The sequence below is a fragment of the Pangasianodon hypophthalmus genome, chromosome 12 (assembly GCF_027358585.1).
Source record: "Pangasianodon hypophthalmus isolate fPanHyp1 chromosome 12, fPanHyp1.pri, whole genome shotgun sequence".
Taxonomy (NCBI): domain Eukaryota; kingdom Metazoa; phylum Chordata; class Actinopteri; order Siluriformes; family Pangasiidae; genus Pangasianodon; species Pangasianodon hypophthalmus.
This window is the reverse complement of record NC_069721.1, coordinates 4,965,823-4,983,506: the sequence shown is the minus strand read 5'-3', so window position 1 is coordinate 4,983,506 and position 17,684 is coordinate 4,965,823. Positions and strand designations below refer to the sequence as shown.

At 39.1% G+C, this 17,684-nt stretch overlaps 3 protein-coding genes across 4 annotated transcripts in view; 1 reads left to right on the top strand and 2 right to left on the bottom strand.

Annotated features, from left to right (window-relative positions):
- Positions 1 to 449: 449 nt before the first annotated feature.
- Positions 450 to 7,188, bottom strand: cntd1 (cyclin N-terminal domain containing 1). The gene is made up of 7 exons (XM_026915778.3): positions 6,782 to 7,188; positions 6,475 to 6,550; positions 6,193 to 6,373; positions 5,953 to 6,115; positions 5,686 to 5,830; positions 4,804 to 4,900; positions 450 to 2,806 (listed from the first exon to the last, which is right to left on the bottom strand). Exons 1-7 carry the CDS (start codon positions 6,978 to 6,980, stop codon positions 2,705 to 2,707), a joined length of 963 nt encoding a protein of 320 aa, XP_026771579.3. The 5' UTR covers positions 6,981 to 7,188; the 3' UTR covers positions 450 to 2,704.
- Positions 7,189 to 7,331: 143 nt separating this feature from the next.
- Positions 7,332 to 11,234, top strand: LOC113527048 (cytochrome c oxidase assembly factor 3 homolog, mitochondrial). Its single transcript, XM_026914518.3, has 2 exons — positions 7,332 to 7,574; positions 10,027 to 11,234. The coding sequence occupies exons 1-2, from the start codon at positions 7,376 to 7,378 to the stop codon at positions 10,131 to 10,133; spliced, it is 306 nt and encodes a 101-aa protein (XP_026770319.2). The 5' UTR covers positions 7,332 to 7,375; the 3' UTR covers positions 10,134 to 11,234.
- A 35-nt stretch (positions 11,235 to 11,269) lies between these two features.
- Positions 11,270 to 17,684, bottom strand: part of wnk4a (WNK lysine deficient protein kinase 4a) — a 48,662-nt gene continuing 42,247 nt past the window's right edge. The window contains exons 16-21 of one of the 2 annotated variants that reach the window (XM_026915710.3): positions 15,586 to 16,418; positions 15,324 to 15,417; positions 14,013 to 14,748; positions 13,701 to 13,906; positions 12,956 to 13,096; positions 11,270 to 12,837 (exon numbers count right to left, since the gene is read on the bottom strand). In XM_026915710.3, coding sequence (XP_026771511.3) covers positions 12,978 to 13,096; positions 13,701 to 13,906; positions 14,013 to 14,748; positions 15,324 to 15,417; positions 15,586 to 16,418 — 1,988 coding nt within the window. In that variant the 3' untranslated portion in view covers positions 11,270 to 12,837; positions 12,956 to 12,977. The remainder of the gene's footprint in view (positions 12,838 to 12,955; positions 13,097 to 13,700; positions 13,907 to 14,012; positions 14,749 to 15,323; positions 15,418 to 15,585; positions 16,419 to 17,684) is intronic. The other variant, XM_026915711.3, reaches the window with a different exon arrangement.

The following is a 17,684-nucleotide window of genomic DNA, read 5'->3' as shown; positions in this document are numbered from 1 at the left end:
CACTCTAGGCATTAATTCAACACAGTTTTTATCCATATAAATTTCCTATTGCATCTAGTAACACTGTACCATGTATACAGTACCATTACAAAGTCTGCATCCAAAGACAACTATATCAAACATTCATTCATTCATTCAATATTTATCCCACCTATCCCAGGAACACTGGGTGTGAGGTGTGAATACTCCCTGGATGGGACACCCAGTCTATCACAGGGCACCATGCATGCACACATTTTGGGAGAATATGTGAAACTCTGGGGCATTGTCTCCATGGTAACAAAGAGACAATGAAAGTAGCCAAGAGACAATGTAGACAGGTGTAGGCTACACCTGAGTTTTTAAGACATTTAAGACATTTCATCTAAATACTGTATTGTTCCTAATCCATAAAAAGCTACTTTAAATTTATTAATTCTTACCAAACCACAAGCTAAATGAAGCGCAACTTTAATAAAGAGCCATAATCAATGGCTCTTGCATAGTGTTGTCTAAGCTTTGTCGCACGTTAGTGTTTTAGGTTTTACCATCTTATACTAATTCAAATAATTTTGCTTAGCCTGCTTAATGCTTTTTCATATAATAAAATAGTTTATGTCAGCTAGTACAATTTTTCTGCCTTACATATGGATACCAGCGGTGACTGCTGTAAAATTACATTAAAATGCAGCAATGAAATGTTTCATATATAAAATGTAGAAATGTGACTGTATTATTCATCACTCTTTGTGAAATTTAATATGTTAGCAAATCAAATTATCAAATATCTCACTTCAATATCGAGCTGTTCATTCATTTAACACAAACTGTTTACAGTGGACAGCGCAGCCTGTGTGAAAATCTTGTTTAAAATCCCGGAAATGCCCTGCTGAGAGAACTCTAACACAGTACACTGTGTTTTAATGGGAGCAAAGACTAAAGCTCATTGGACAACAGGCTTTTAATATATCATTTTGGGTCCTGCCCAGACACACAGCTTCACTGGGAGTCAATGAGTGAATGGACGGGTAGGTTTTACATAGAAAAAAAAATCTCAATGTTTATTGGACAGTGCACGCTTCCCTTATCCTGCCTGGGTGCACAGCTTCTCCGTATGATGATTGGGAGATCTCTCAAAGGGGCTGAATCTCGTAACTAAAAATCTTTTGATGCTGTTATGTATGAGGAGAGACTGAGAATTAAACAGCAGGCCAGACCAGCAGATGAAACAGATTAAACACACACACACACACACACAGATATATACTTCAGTAACAGACATCTGTGCTTCCCCTATTTTAAAAACCACCAGCCGCCACTAAGGCATACATGTGACTCAAATCAAAACAGTTGAGACGGGCAGAGACCTGTGGTTGGATGAAAGAATGCAGGAAAGCTAAAGTTTGAATAGAGAAGTGATGGAAATTACTGAATGATAATCAAACTTTATAGTAACATTATTCAATGGCAATGAAGTTTTTAGTAACATCATTTTTAATAAGCTTTTTGACTAGCTAAATTACACATAATTTATAAACGGTCTGATGTAATCTCATAATCATTTACATAACTATTAACTGCAAACTTGTGTATTGGTTAACAGTAGTTAGCCGGCTAGTTAGTCATCCAACTTAGCTAACATTAATTTAGCAGGTAATGTAGGCTAGCATCATTGAATCACTTCCACACTTTCTCTATCCTTCGGTGTGCAAACTTCAGTTCTCCCAGATTCATTCACACTTCAGACCAAGCAGGGACTTCTGCCCAGTAACAGGACTGGTCTACAGTTGGACCTCACTCTTCCGCCCAGGACTTGCTTTTTTGGTCTGTGGGACTGCAGCTGGATACAACTGTTCCCGAAATGCAATTTAATGGTTTAATATGGAAGGACAAAATAAAATGAACATTAAGTGCAATGTCCTTTTGTGAGTGACTACAAACAGAAGAATCAAGCAGCCTAAAAGCTATAGACAAATGGCCAATGAACTGATATCATATACCATGGTTGTGTATGTATGCTAGCTGTGGGTTTTGTTTTTCATATACATGTCTATTCTTTGTGCAGGTGCTGGAGTGTCAGTGCGGAGCTTGGTAAAATGAGTGTAACTATATTTGGCTGACTTTGACGTAATGGAGTATCACTGTCTACACAGACCAATTTAACACAATCTACACTTTTTGCTGCATTGTATGGGTCATTAAACATTTTCAATTCTGAGGGCAGATTATTGCTTCATGCTACTGCTAAATTAAAACACTGGTTTAAAAAAAAAGAAAAGAAAGAAACAAAGGAAAAAAATGGACACTGACCCCTCTGGCGCTCTGGCTGGACTTCAAGCTCAGAGAGTTCAAGTCAGGAGCTGAGCCCAGTAAGGAGTTACCATGACAACAGTACTGTCCACTGATTTCAAATCCTGTGCCTAAAAATCTACCTGATCAATTTATTCTGCATGTAATTAAAAACTGGAACAATGCATTGCAAAATCATAAATCACCAAAAATATCAAATGTAGATTAACTGTACAATGAAAAACATGAAATCACCTTTGGTTACCAAATGTTAGAATTTTATCAATATTTAAACTTTCTGCCCATTACCATAAGTTCTAACGTTTGAGCTGCTTTTAACACAATGCTGGGACATTGCGATATTTACTTTTTGCATTTGGAGGGAACCATAGCTATTTCTGTAGTACATAAACTCTGATCAAATGTTTCCTTAGGGCTATTTTACTTTGTTCTTGGTGATGTGTATGAGGGTCACATGAGCAAAGTCCATGATGCTCTTTGCTGAGATACCGGTGATCAGAGTGAGCTCCTCCACTACCTAGAGTATAAATTCACATGCACAATGTGAATTATAAATTTAGTCTGCAGTCCATGTAGAATCCTAATACTAAACAAAATGTCTTAATGTAAAACTGCATGGTGTTGATGTTGTGCCAGAAGTATTAATCATTTTTTAAACAGCATGCATCAAAAATCTGTGTACCTATGTATAGTCAGGTCCATAAGTATTTGGACAGTAACACAATTTTCATAATTTTGCCTCCATACACCACCACAATAGATTTGAAATGAAGCAATCAAGATGTGACTGAAGTGTAGACTTTCAGCTTTAATTAAAGGGTTTATATCGCCATTTATAGTTATATCCTCCATTTTCACAGGCTCAAAGGTAATTGGACAACTGACTGATAAGCAGTCTCATGGCCCGCTGTGGCCTGTTTCCTCATTATTTCATGACAAATTAGGGAGATAAAAGGTTTGGATTTGAATTCAAGTGTTGAATTTGCATTTGGTAGCTATTAATGTGAACTCTCAATATGCGGTCCAAAGAGGTGTCAACACAAGTGAAGGAGGCCATCATTAGGCTGAAAAAACGAAACAGACTTATCAGAGAGATAGCAGAAACTTTAAGAGTGGCCAAATCAACAATTTGGTACCTTCTTAAAAAGAAGGAATGCACTAGCAAGCTCAACAACACCAAAAGGCCTGGAAGACCATGGAAAACAACTAAAGTGGATGATCACAGAATTCTTTCCTTTGTGAAGAAAAACCCCATCACAACGTCTAGCCAAGTTAAGAACACTCTGGAGGAGGTCGGCGTATCATTTTCAAAGTCTACAATCAAGAGACGCCTTCCTGAATGTAAATACAGAGTATTTAGCTCAAGATGCAAACCACTGGTAACACTCAAGAACACAAAGGCCAGATAAGAGTTTGCTAGAAAACATCTTTTAAAAAAAAAATAATAATAAATTCTGGAACAACATTCTTTGGACAGAGGAAACCAGAATGATGGGAAGAGAAGAGTATGCAGAAGGAAAAGAAAGGCTCATTATCCAAAGCATACCACCTCATCTGTCAAACATGGGGAACGCACTGTTATAGCATGGGCATGTATGATGTATGGCTTCCAAATGGAACTGGGTCACTGGTGTTTATTGATGATGTGACTGCTGATAAAAGTAGCAGGATAAATTCTGAAGTGTATAGAGCTGTACTTTCTGCTCAGATTCAGGTCAAATGCTGCAAAACTTATAGGATGGCACTTCACAGTACAAATGGATAATGACCCATAACATACCAAAAGCAACCCAAGAGCTTCTTAAGGCAAAGAAATGTAATGTTCTTAAATGTTCAACCCAATTCAGCATGCTTTTCACTTACTTAAGACAAAACTGGAGAGAGAAAGACCCACAAACAAGCAGCAACTGAAGCCGTCTGCAGTAAAACCCTGGCAAAGCATCTCAAGGGAGAAAACTCAGCATTTGGTGATGTCCATGGTTTCCAGAATTCAGGCAGTAATTGACAGCAAAGGATTTGCTTCCAAGAATTAAAAATAATCCTTAGATTTATAATTACGTTAGTTTGTCCAATTACCTTTGAGCCTGTGAAAATGGAGGTACCTTGAATTAAAGCTTCTGTTGCTTTTTTTTTTTTAATATTTGTTAAATGATGTAAAAATGATGATTCATGTCCTTATTATGCCTTGTTGGATATTTTACAAACTTCTGTTGGCATGTAAACAAACGATATGCTAAATACTAACGCAGCATCTAAAGTGACAAATTTAGGAACGTACAAAACAACATTTAACGTGACATCCGTTTAAGGAAGAAAATATGAAAGAATGCCCAAAAGTATTTTTAATTATTTTATCAAGTGTTTAGCTAGCAACAAAGAGAACAACCTGAAAGTAGAGACATTTTGTAAAACAATATTTTGTTTGACATAATTTCAGAGAGAAAACAGCAACCATTCTGTTTACAATGTGGATCTACAGAGCATGGTCTGGTCGTGAGTGCAGTACTGGCTTACCTTCTCCCAAGCAGATGTTTGGTAGATGAAAGCAGCCACAGCAATCACTCCAACCCCTAACAGCATGCAGTCTTCAGTCACAGACACAAACTTGGCCCTGTTACACACAGAGGAAACGACCAATGAGAAGGAAGAGCATTCAGTGTGTGGCAATCAGTGGCACCTTACTGTAGTGATGAGACCATGCTCTAAAATATCCTAAATATGTGAACGAACAGAAAAACAACAGCTACAAGGGTACAAGGGTGTATCTGTTCACTCGGCAGTGCAGTGGAAATCTAGGTATAACATAACTCCTAGGTCCAGCTGTGAGCTGTATTTTTAGTCACAGTTTTATCATGTCTTAGTAGCAATTCTGAAAAACATCATGATTAAGACTTCAACAATCAGTGCATTAGGAATGGAGAAATAACGAGGCAATAAGAAACTATAAAGGATCTTCCTTTATATCCTGGAAAAAGCCCCTTTTCAGGCCCTTCTTTCCTTCTCTGATTATAACCACGCCCCCGAGTATGACTTCGGGCTGTGAATGGAGAGTGATTGCATTTCAGTGTGGCACGACTGCAACATGCTGATGAAAGTGAAATGCAACTGCGAACTACATTTACTTCTGACATAAAATCAGCGTTTAATTCTTAAATAAAGCAATGCCCTGCTGATTGTTTTTCACTGACGAAATGGAGTGACACAAAAGTGCAACACAATGAAGGTTTTGCTTTTCAGTGTGTAACGTTTTCTGCATGTCACAAATGAAATAGAAATCGTGTCGTGTATTTCACGTTATTTTCAGTGGCATGATTGCATTTCGCTCTGTCACAGCATCTTCAGCGCACACACACACACACACACACACACACACACACACATAAGTGCTGTACTAACCGTTGATCTGGAGAGGGGCTGAGACATCCAGTTACAGCCATAAGTAAAGAGCTGTAGATTGACTCCCTCTGCAGGTAAACAAATTGAAGAACATACCTGCACAGGTGATGCAGGTGTGCAACAGGTGTAGTCGGATCATTGTGTCCTAAAAGAAAACACACAAGGCCATTTGATCTACCATAGCAAAAGTATGATAAGCTGATCTGACCAAGTGAGCTTGCACTTAAAAGTAAGTCCAGCTTACTAGACAACTATGAACAACTTTACCAAGAACTTCTAGGAGAGTCTCCGCATATGACAGAGGATTTGGTACGTTCACTCTGAAGTCCAAAGTTTTCAAGATGAGAAGCTCTGATTCTAAGATTTTCTCTTTGGGACAGTCAGCACCAACCAGCTGAAGGTATCTCAATGCAGAACTGTTGTCAATCACCTATATTTGACACACAATCTCACTATAACATACTAACAGTATAACTGATCATTTCCAACTTAGCTTTATACTCTTACGTTGGTATGTAGAGTTACTTTGCTGGCGATTTGCATGCATGAAATAATGAAGAGGCTGAATTTGTCTCTCAGACTCTGAAAGACGAGTTCTTCGTGGGTTCCTTGGGCTGCACACACGTTGCCGTCAAACACCTCAGTCTTCTGCTGAGATAATAAATTCTCCATGTGCTTCAGCATAAATCTGAGATAAGAAAATTGAGATTGTTAACACTTTTTTTTTTTTTTTTTTTTAGATGACTGAGAAGTAAAATACAGCTACACTTAACCTGTCTTGTGACTTGCCTCTCTAGTATTTCAATGGCATGATAAGCCACTAAAGGGTCAAGTCTAAACTCCTCGCAAATAAGGAATGCATGTTCTGTAAGTGCAAAAAACACATGATAAGAGTAGAGATATTTAGATTTGGGCAGTGATGAAAAGCATTGTAACATACACTTAAAGGAAAACACTGTAGGTTTAGCATAGCAAAGTGTACTCCATGTACTGTCTCTCAAAGGAACTTGTCAACAATAATGTTGGACTTAAAATTAAAGTTAAAAACTACAGAGTATCCTTAAGTATAACATTAAGTGAGGTAAATTTGACCCACCAACTACTCTTCTGTCTTTAAAATTCCCACACACACTTGACACATTCTCCAAGTTAGACTTGTTTTGGTTGTTCAAGGTGCTCAGGAAGTCTGATAAAAGCTCAAAAGAAGCTTCACCAAATCTTATGTTTCTCTGACGGTTCAGTGAAGACAATGTCTGCCTTTGGGCCAGTGTGGGCTTTAGTTTGAGGTTGTTCATAACTATATTAATGATATTTTCTCCAACTATTCTTAAGCGTAAATGACGCTACCTCAACAACACACAAGAGGGCGACCTTTTTTTTTCTCCACCGTTTCAACCGGATCTTTCCGGTTTTCTGACAGTCGCGAGCGTGTACTAAATAAAAATAAATAATAATAAAAAAAGAACTAAAATAAAAAATTAAAACATAAGCATACTGCCGTACTAATTCGTGTGCCAAAAAATACAATAATACTATACATACGTTAATTATATGAACCTAAGGCGATCTAGTATTTTGACATACTATTTGTATGCGTTTTTAAAGCGCAGCTTCGATTTGTGAGTCTCACTGCGCAAATGTGACGCGACTTTGACCGCTAAAACACACACACACAAGCGCTCGCGAAAGCATGGCTGACCAGGAAGGTAAAGGTAAACCTGAAGGCGAGTTTGCCAGGAGGATAGACCCTACCAAGGAGAGTCTGACACGAGAGCAGCTGCAGTTCATCCGGCAAGCGGAACTTGCTCAGTGGAGGAAGAAGAGCCAAAAACTCCGCACCAGAAATGTCATAACTGGACTCGCCATTGGAGCCCTAGTGATGGGAATATGTATCCTCAACTACCATTACACAAGGTTACTGAGGCTAGTCTGCTAGCTAGCTAGGTATATTTATTAAATAGGAAATATAACGTAATGTTTCTTTTTCTGACAAGTCACTAACTTGAGTTATGTTTGTTAGCCTGTTTGTTTTGGTCGTCAATTCACACAGTTAGTGTAATTTAAACTAGCTAGTTCCAGGTAAGTGCTCTTATACAGGGAGTAGGAAGAGGTTTGGGCTTCACAGTGAGTGAGAATGAGTAGGACTGAGGCATTACACTGCGATTTAACGGGTTCAGGGAGGATTCAGACAGGAGGGCTATCCAGGGCTAAAATCTAGCATGTATCAGAAGCAGTGTTGCAAATGCATGATGAAAAAGTCCTTACAAGTCACCAGATGGCGTCATAGTGTTATTTGCATATTTATTGCTTTGTCATGATCATTTGCATATCAGAATGTGTAACCTGAAAAAGAAAAGTTTTCTGAAGAAACTCAGAAAAGAATAGAATATTTTTTTCAGAACTGGAAACAATTAACTAATAACTAATTTGTTTGGTCGTTGTTTCCACTGAAGTCCAAACAATCCACTTTAAGGCATTTGTTAACTGTAAATAATCTGATGAGGATACCAGAATGAAACCTTCTAGTTTCTAGTTTCTTGTTTGTCTTTGAAAGACAGGAGGGTTTATCCCTGATAGCCCCTTTATTATACCAGCTGCTCCTCTAAGTGGAGTAGCAGAACTTCTTTATGAGTTCAACACAGTGTAATTTGTGTTCTGTTACACAAGAGGTCTCTGGTACCATGAAAACAGGATTAAAACAAGAACTTATACAAAACTTATTTCTCAGACTTTTTCAGCATTCTTTCTAAGTTAGTTTTGGCATCAAAATGGTGTTGAAATCAGTATAAATGTTGCTTTCTGAAATACACAATACGGAAAGGTCTAAACTAGTGAAACAAAAAAGATTGTATGATTGAAATGTTATGAATTATGCAACACATTTAATTATCAATTCTAAGTAAATGTAATAAATATAATAATTATTACAAGTGTAAGTGTGTTTGGAAGGTATTCAGACACCTTAGGTTTTTGCACAGTTTGTATGGATTTAATTTCAAATGGATTAAATTGACTTTTCTGGCTGACAGTCTACACACAATAACCTATAATGACAAATCACAAACAATTTTTTAGAAATGTTTGCAAAGTAATTAAAAATGTAATTTAGCTAAGCAGCAGTTATTCGAGGCTTTTTGGGTAAGTCTCTACAAGCTTTGCAAACCTGGATTTTGGCAGTTTCTCACATTTTTCCTGGCAGATCCTCTTAAGGTCAGTCAGACTGGATAGGGGAGTCTGTGAAATGCTATCTTCATGTGTCTCTATATCATCATCATCTCCACAGATGTTTTATGGGGTAAAGCCTTGGCTTTGCCTAGGCTACTCAAGGACATTCAAGGACTTGTCCTGAAGCTACTCAAGTGTTGTCTTAGCTGTATTCTTCAGGTCATTGTCGTGCTGAAAGCTATACCTTCACCCTAGTCTGAGGTCTTGTGCACTCTGAAGCAAGTTTACTTCAAAGACCTCACTGTATTTGGCAGCATTCATCCTTCATTCAATTCTGACCAGTCTGTCTGTCTACCTGCTGCTGAGAAGGACCCCGATAGCATGATGCTGCCACCATCATGCTTCACCATAAGGATGATATTAACCAGTTGATGAGCAGTATCTGGCTTTGCCAGACATAGTGCTTGGGATTCATGCCAAAAAGATTTATTTTTGCCTCATCAAACCAGAGATTCTTTTTCTCATGGTCTCATAGTCCTTGAAGTGCCTGTCATAACCCTTTTACCAAGGAGTGGCTTCCATCTAGCCACGCTAACATAAAGGCCTGACTGATGAATTATTTCTGAGATGGTTGTCCTTTCAGCTGTTTCTTCCATCTCTGCGTAAGACTTCTGAAGCTCTATTAGAGTGGCCGTTGGGTTCCTGGTCGCCTCCCTGACCAAGGCCCTTCTAGTCCAGTTACAGATTGAGTTCCTCTGACTTTATGGCTTTGCTTTTTGTCTATGAATTGTGCCTATGTCTTTGTCTATGAACTATGAATTGTCAGATATTCAAAGCAAACAAGATATACATGAGCTTAATTTGGAATGCTGTAGCCAAGGGTCTAAATGGGATATTTGAGTTTTTGATTTTTAATAATTTTGCAAACATTTCTAAAAACAGGTTTTTGCTTTGTCATTATATTTTATTTTGTGTTGATTAATGGCCAAAAATTTAATCCAATTTAAATCTATATGAGTAAAGTGTACAAAAAAGCAAAGGGGTCTAAATACTTTCTGAACTCACTGTACAAATGCAGCAGTTTTGAAATGAAAACCTGTCTCTATAAAGCTACTGCATCAGGAGTACAGCTACCTATTTTGTAAAAGTGTACAAGCCTTGACTAAGTCTCACCAGATGGGTATACATTCTACTCTGTGTCTCAAGAAAGGATCATGGATGAGATAGATGAAGAAGCAAAGGTGGCTGCCAGGATGCGAAACTCAAAGACTGGAGCGAACTAACTAAAATTAGAATTGGTTGCCAAAAGATGTTTTGCACTGTGGTTTGCACCAATGAAAGGCAACCGTTTTTTTTTTTTTTTTTGGCCTATTCTCAAATGGCTCCCTGCCTCATCTATAAGTGAACTACATAGAGAATGAAATAATTCTATATCTTTGTTATCAGGCTGCCCATTACTTATTTCTGGAGATGTGCAGACGTTTTTTTTTTCCAGTACACTTAGCCTTAATATTCAGATATCACATAAAGTGTTGATTATGTGTGGTCTATTTTAACAAGTCTAAACTAGGTGTGTATACTAAACACTTGTGTAAAAACTACCATTCCTTGGCTACAAACTACACCATGGGTCTTTAGTCTTATCCACAAAGGTTTGACGTACATTTAAAATTACGGCATTTGGCAGACGCCCTTATCCAGAGCGTCTTAGATTATTTTCATGTATACAGCTGAGCAGTTGAGGGTTAAGGACCTTGCTCAAGGGCCCAGCAGTGGCAGCTTGGCAGCGCTGGGATTTGAGCTCACGAACTTCCTATCGGTAGTCCATCTTAACCACTGTGGTTTTTCATTCTGATCAAGCAGGAACACACTTTCTGGATAAGGTTGAAGATCCCTGAACTAGTTAGCCTTATTAGAACTGATTATATTATCTAATAAGAACATTAACTAGACATGAATTCTAGTGTTTGAGGTACAGCATAAATTTCCTGGAGCAGAATAGGACTGCAATGAGCCAGTGCAAAACTCTGTCCAGAATGGAGCCATTTGAGACTCAGCAATAGATTCTTCAAGACTACCAGATGCTCCTCTGTTCATTCATGAAGATTTGTATAAGAAAGCCACAGACTGGAAGAACAATTATGTCTTGAATGAAAATTACAGTCAATAATTGTGAGGATAATTGAATCAATGTACCACAAGAGGGCACTGCTAAACCTTATGCTCCATGGAAAGTGAGTGTTCTCTGACACAGGGTTCAGCGCTGCATAGACCTTTGGCCATATAATGGAAAAAATGTTGATGAAAAGTTTAAATGGTAAATAATATTAAGCTGTAAAGGTTTTGTTTTTTGCAACCTAAATAAATGTCTGATATTTGCCATATCTTGCAAATGCACATTGAAATGTTATTCATTTATATTTTTTATTTATGTTTTATTGTACAAATACATTTTTAGCAGGAAGTATATTCAAATTCATGTTGGGTATAAAAAAGAGGAAAAAGAAAAGACAATGCATGGCAGTATAGCAGCTTTGCAAACATCACATTCTGTAAAACAAATTTTTATCATATATTTTTAATTCACTACTTATTTAAAGGCAAAATGTTATTTCACAGTTTGTGATTAATTATTATTAATAATTCTTATTAATATAGGGATAGTAAGGTAAACAATTAAATTTAAACAACCTCACATAAGCTTTTTATCCCTTTAAAGTCATTTAAGTTAGCATATACCTTTAGGTAAGACATAGATTACAAAATATTTATTCATGAAAGCCATGAAAAAAAAAAAATATTTTTTTTGTTAACCAGGTAAGATCTGGCTTTGACTTCCCAAGTAATACAGAAAGGTCTTCAAACCAAAGTGCATCAAAGCAAAAGGAGCTAAAACATCATCGGAGAGATAACAATAACTATTTACTCTAGGCTATGCATGAAGTGCTGTGTGCATTTTGGTCGATTACTAGCCTCCATATCTCTCTATAATCAGGGAATGTATGTCCAGAAAGGTATTTCCATCTATGTACACAAGCAAAGAGTAGAACTGCACTACTTCAAAATCTCTCAAAATATCGTAAGTAATGACCTACTATAATGCTTGTATACAATTCACAATTCAACTGTACAACAATCAGATAATTACCTCCAGTTTTGATTCACATTAATAATGTAATAAAAAGTGAAAGGTAAAAAACATACATATAGCAGAAAATGTACCCCAGAAACTAAAATACACATTTACATAACGTATACAGTATATCAGGCAGCAGGTTTATGTCATGTTAAATTGGTTTTCTTTGATCAGGTCTATTGAGTAATGTCACATTTACTACAGCACAAAGTCAGGAAACATTCAGGAGAGATACACAGTCCAGTGGACTTTCTGTTATTCTCTGTCTCTCCCCCCCCCCACACACACACACACACACACACACACAGCCAGAGGAATCACATGCCTGTTCAGCAGGTCTGACAGCTGCATCTACAGGCGGTTTATTTTAGAAAAGTGCAAAGGACATGGCCAGGCCTGAGTCACTAATGAGCCACTGGTGAGCTATCAGAAATATTCATGTTACTCTCACATCACTGAGCTCACCACAGAAACGGCAGCGACAACAGCATCCTCACAGCAGCATGATTTTACATGGCAGTAGTGGAAGTTCATTTTAGTCTTTATTAAAGCATGATTTGTAGCACGTACACTGCACTGTACACAACAAAAACTTTATGCATGGTCACGTATTTTAGTATTCAAGGACACAGTGTGTATTATGCTCTGGAGTTAAGAATATGTTTTCCTTGGGTTGCAGACTAACAGTGTTGGGACACTGCTAGCATAATCTGGGACAGTGACTGAGACCCTATAACTGTCTGAACAGGAAGTGCTGCTGACACACTCTCGTCCTCAGTAGGATGAGTAAGAGAACAGCAGGCATGTGCTGGATGAGGTAGTCTAATCTAGTTCTGCCAACTGGATGTTTACTGTGAAAAGAGAGAGGGGGAAAAGAAAGGTTATTCACACACAAGGCACAAGTGTATTGTAAATGTTCATATAGTATACTAGTATCTATTAGGACTACTGCAAAAGAGCTGAAGTTACCCTTGCATGCAACAGGCATTATTTAGGTGGAGCATACCATTCTGGTAAGGTCAGAAGTGAAGGTCACCCCTTTAGCAGGTAGTTCATGTGAACTGCTGCTGCTGCTGCTGCCGCCACTTACAGAATTCTTTCTTATTATCCCTGTAAAGTAATCAGAGAAAACATTTGCCTCTTTTTTTATTCACTTCACTAAAGTGTATAGTGTTTCAGCCAGTAATAGAGTTGTGCATCGGGAATCGAAACAAGATGAGAAAGTCGTGAGAGTGGGAGGATTTTTGCTCTAATGCGGACAGGAGTGAGCGGGCAGAGATGAGGTTCATGGGACAGGGAAAGGCCACATTCATTAGCAGGAAAGTATATTGGACATGGCACTGTGCTTGTGTAGCTCTGCACATAACGTTTACCACATTTGTTCATTCATCTACAGTGTCTGCTTTATCCTGGTCAGGGTTGCTGTGGTTTAAATTACTTATTTCTTTTATTTTGGGGAAATATAACCAAGTTCATTAGACAATATCACAAGCTGGTTCAAACAAAAATAAATGGTAGAAGGCAGGATTGCAAGAGTGTCTGCAGGAGCATGCAGGAGTGGGCTTAAAAAAAAAACGAATGAATAAGCATAACAACACAAAATACCAGATGGGTCTTATTGTTATTAATGTGACATGTGCTTATTTTAATTATACATAATGTCTGTGTTCAAGATTTCAATGTGGGGCTAATTTACTTCTAACCCATGTTTTACCTGTTATAGGGAGAATATCCAGTCTCTGAAGGCTGTTGCGACGAGATGAAGGAAAGCCTCCTCCCTTAGACAGCCGACGTTGCCGACTGGACAACATGGTTGCTGGTGAGAGGATGCATGGAGGAGGAATTTTCCCCATCCGCTCATAGAGCTCCTCTATTTCTCGCTTCTGTACCGCCTGCAGAGTCTGCACCTCAAACAAATGCCTGAGAGACAGAATGGTAGTCATTAGCGATACTGTAAAACAACTAATGAGTAAATAAATTTGTTGAATTGTTGAATGCTTATAACAGCTATCCAATAGATGCTCACTTCTCTCTCAGCTCCTGCAGCTCATCCCACATCTCCTCATCTTCACTTTCAGATTCATCACTGCTCATGTAGGAATTGGTGCGTATGTAGTTCATCCACATGTTGTGGTGAGGGACAAGACATTGAGGACTGTCCATAATCCCTTCCCGCTGACTCCCATCTGGATCCACAATGACGCAAAGCCCGCTGTCCACTGATGTCCCAGTCAGAGACTGTACAGATCCAAGCCTTCGGGTTTTCTTCTTCCTCTGCTCCTGCTCCTCCTGGACCTTGTCATCTTTGTCTGGCTCCTCGTCACCACTCTGCTGTGCTTCTTCTTTCTCTTCTTCTTTGGTCTCATCAGTCCAGGTCATTTTACTATCTTGTTGAGATTGTTCATGGAGGCCGAAAGCATCATGAGGCACCTCAGACAACAACTTCTGCTCAAGGCCCAATGATTGACTTTGGTCATGAGTAGCATTCAAGGAGAAGTGTTGAGCTTGAGGAACATCTATGTGGAGGTGCTGAGAGAAGGTGGTGGTTAGGGATGAGACTTCATTTTTGTCTAACCCTGTTTGCCCTTTAGTTTGATTATCATGGGAGGAACAAATGGAAATGTTGGTTGGCATGTCTGGTGAAACAACTGGTGTCAGGTCAGGAGTAGTGTTGGGGCTTTTGTCAGCAAGTGAAGAGAGAGGTGGGATCTCCTTTGTAGGTGAAACCTGGAAGCGCCCAACTGTAACGACTGGTTTTGGCTCTAAAGGAGAATACAAAATAGGATGATGAATAGTCAAAAAAGAGCAAAGCATTAAAAACAGACATATAATGTACATACATGCAGTATGATCTCATTTGATCAAGTAGACCTCATGATATTTTGTTACAACAGTGGTAACCTACCACATTAATATCAGTTACATCATTTGGGACTGGATGCTCTATGATCTGACTTTGACATAAACACATACGTAAGAAATATGGGTAAGACATTTTGTAAAAAGCAAGAGCTTTATTGTTGGCTGTGTTGGTATGGTTTGGGCAGCACTCACACCTACAGGCTGTGCTCCAGGGAACATTACAACACTTTGGTTATGGTTATGCAACACCTCTAAAGCCATAGCTAATAGGCGGTAATGTCTTCCAACACCAATATAGGCAAGCCAAGTCTACACAAAAGCACACTAACTTGCAGTACTCAAGACAGAAAGAGAATCAGCTTGTTTGTTATGTAATTACCTAACACCTGTATGCAGTAAAGGCTTTTTATTACAAAATAGAAGAAGTCCCTTTATTGCTGTTTGTGTGCATGTGATGATCTTTAGACCATCTTACCAGAGCTGACAGGGGATTCTCTGAGCTCACACATACTGGTACTAGTGTCTGGTTCTGCCGATGGGGAAAGGGATCTTGGACTGGAGGAAGAAACCTTATAAAAAAGCAATAATATTAACATTAGTCTTGCATTAGTAATCATGGGAGATTATTCCCTAACAGAGAATTGCAGCAGTAATGCAACATGCAAGCATGAGTGGGCCACAATAATTCTAGCAGTAATTTTCACACCAACCGCACTTTCACAGTCTGCATGACTCACCATGCTCTCTGGACTGGGTCTTGGGGAAGATGACAGTCCGGAGGAAGATGATCTGGACAGGCTTGTTTGGTCCAGTGAAGGTCTGGGAAAAGCTTCAGTATATACATGTGGCAGAGAGTAGTCCGTAGGGTGGTGTTGGATGTGTGTAGGAAGACTACCCTGAACCGCTTTCTGTGAGACACTGCTGGATATTTGCTGCACATGAGAATCTGTTTGCGTGGGCATCCCAGGTGCATGTGTAAATGTGGAATGTGTCCTTTGAGCAAACCCGTACATAGCATCCCGATTCAGATTTTGGGCATCTGTATTGCATGGTGGGTATATGCCCTCTGCTTGCACAGGCAGTGTATAGTGGGGTGCATATGCCATGGGATACCCAGCCTGGGGTGGCAGAGCATGGCTGAAGTGTGGAGGAAAGCCAGGAAGAGAGGGCATGGGTGTCACCATAGGGGTTGGCAGGTTAGGGGGAGGGATGAAGGACTGAGCCATGCTCATGGCCATGGACAGCATGTTTGCCAAGGAGAAAAGTGGAGGCGTTTGCGGCGCCCATATGGTGGGCATGTGTGAGGTCATGGGATTGCCATCGGCAATAGGGCTGGTGGAATCTGAGACATGAGGGCCAGAAGAGGCAGACATGAAGTGGGAGGGGTTACTGGGGAAGTGTGACCGTGAGGGATGAGCAGTCTTGGGGGAGCCAGGATTTGGTGGGTACAAATAGGGAAGTTGAGCAGAGGTGGTCATAATGGGCATTGGAAACTGCGGGATGTGGCCAAGATTTGAAAGGGACATGGTGGGATCGGACGGGTACGTGGTATGGAATGGACGTGAAGTTCCTGGAAGAGGAAACAATAAGCAAAAAAAATATGAAATTACTAAATACTAAAGTGTAATCAGTTATTAAATTGTTTTTGTATGAAGGTATCAAGGTGTCAGACTGATGCAAATGTTCAACACATCCTAGCTCACATGACTTTCAACAGAATAGCAAAGAAAAGCAAGCTTTTTTGGAAGACAGAATAATATCTGCTGATTGTTTAACAGATAAAATAGAAATACCTGTTCTTTGAGCCTGTTTAAAATAGTTATATATCTAAACTGTAATGCTAGATTAGCATTTTTCTTCCCAGTTTGGTCATCTGCCAATTCCCAATCACCAGCCAGCTCTCACCTATAATACGACAACTACCAATCAGGTAGGGGGAAGGCTAACCTCCTGTGCTTCCTTCGAGACATGTGAAGGCAGCTCATTACGCATCACAGGAGCAGCTGAACACACTGAGAAGAAAGCTAACTCCCCTCTTTTACATACATGAGCTCACACAAAACCACTAGTGACTGGCTAGTGTCGCTGTGATTGACAGAGGAGATTTCATCCCTTTGTCCATGATAAAGCGTATTTCATCCCTTCCACCCAGAGAGCACAGCTAAATTTGAACCACAGATGGCTATGGCATCTTTGGGATTTGAATTCGTGATGTCCCTATGATTGGGTCAACACTTTTCTGGTGCACCCCACCATATGAAAATAAATTCCTTGGTTTTGGAAGGAAAATAAACATCACCATCAGCAATACCTGATCAACAAAAATAAGGCCAAGTCACAACTTGACTGAGTTGAATGTTCTATCACTCATGCATTCACATGCTTCTTTAGGATTATCTTGTTTTTCAATGCTTTGTAAGCTATTAATGATAAATTACATTATAATGACAGAGGCTTTATTCTCTGTTACAGTCACAGAACAATAAAATTATTTACATTAACAGCTATCTACTCCCACTCCAAACCTTTCATTTAACTGAAATATATAAGGCAGTACTTGCCTACATTGCAGTTAAATTAAATTAAAATATTTTAATTGTATGAGAAAGTTTTACAATGAGTCTTAACTCATAAGCCAGATGGCTGCCTCTGGATAAAGGAAAAATGGCAACTTGTGCTGAAACCATGCAAAAGCAAACAGTGGGGAAATATAACAGTGAGCTAACACTCCATAAAAGTGGTTTGGAGTGCCAGGAAGCAGCAGGACAGATTGCTCTATAAAAGGAAAAGAGCAGCTCTGACAATAGAAACAACAGGAAACCAGAACACACTGAGG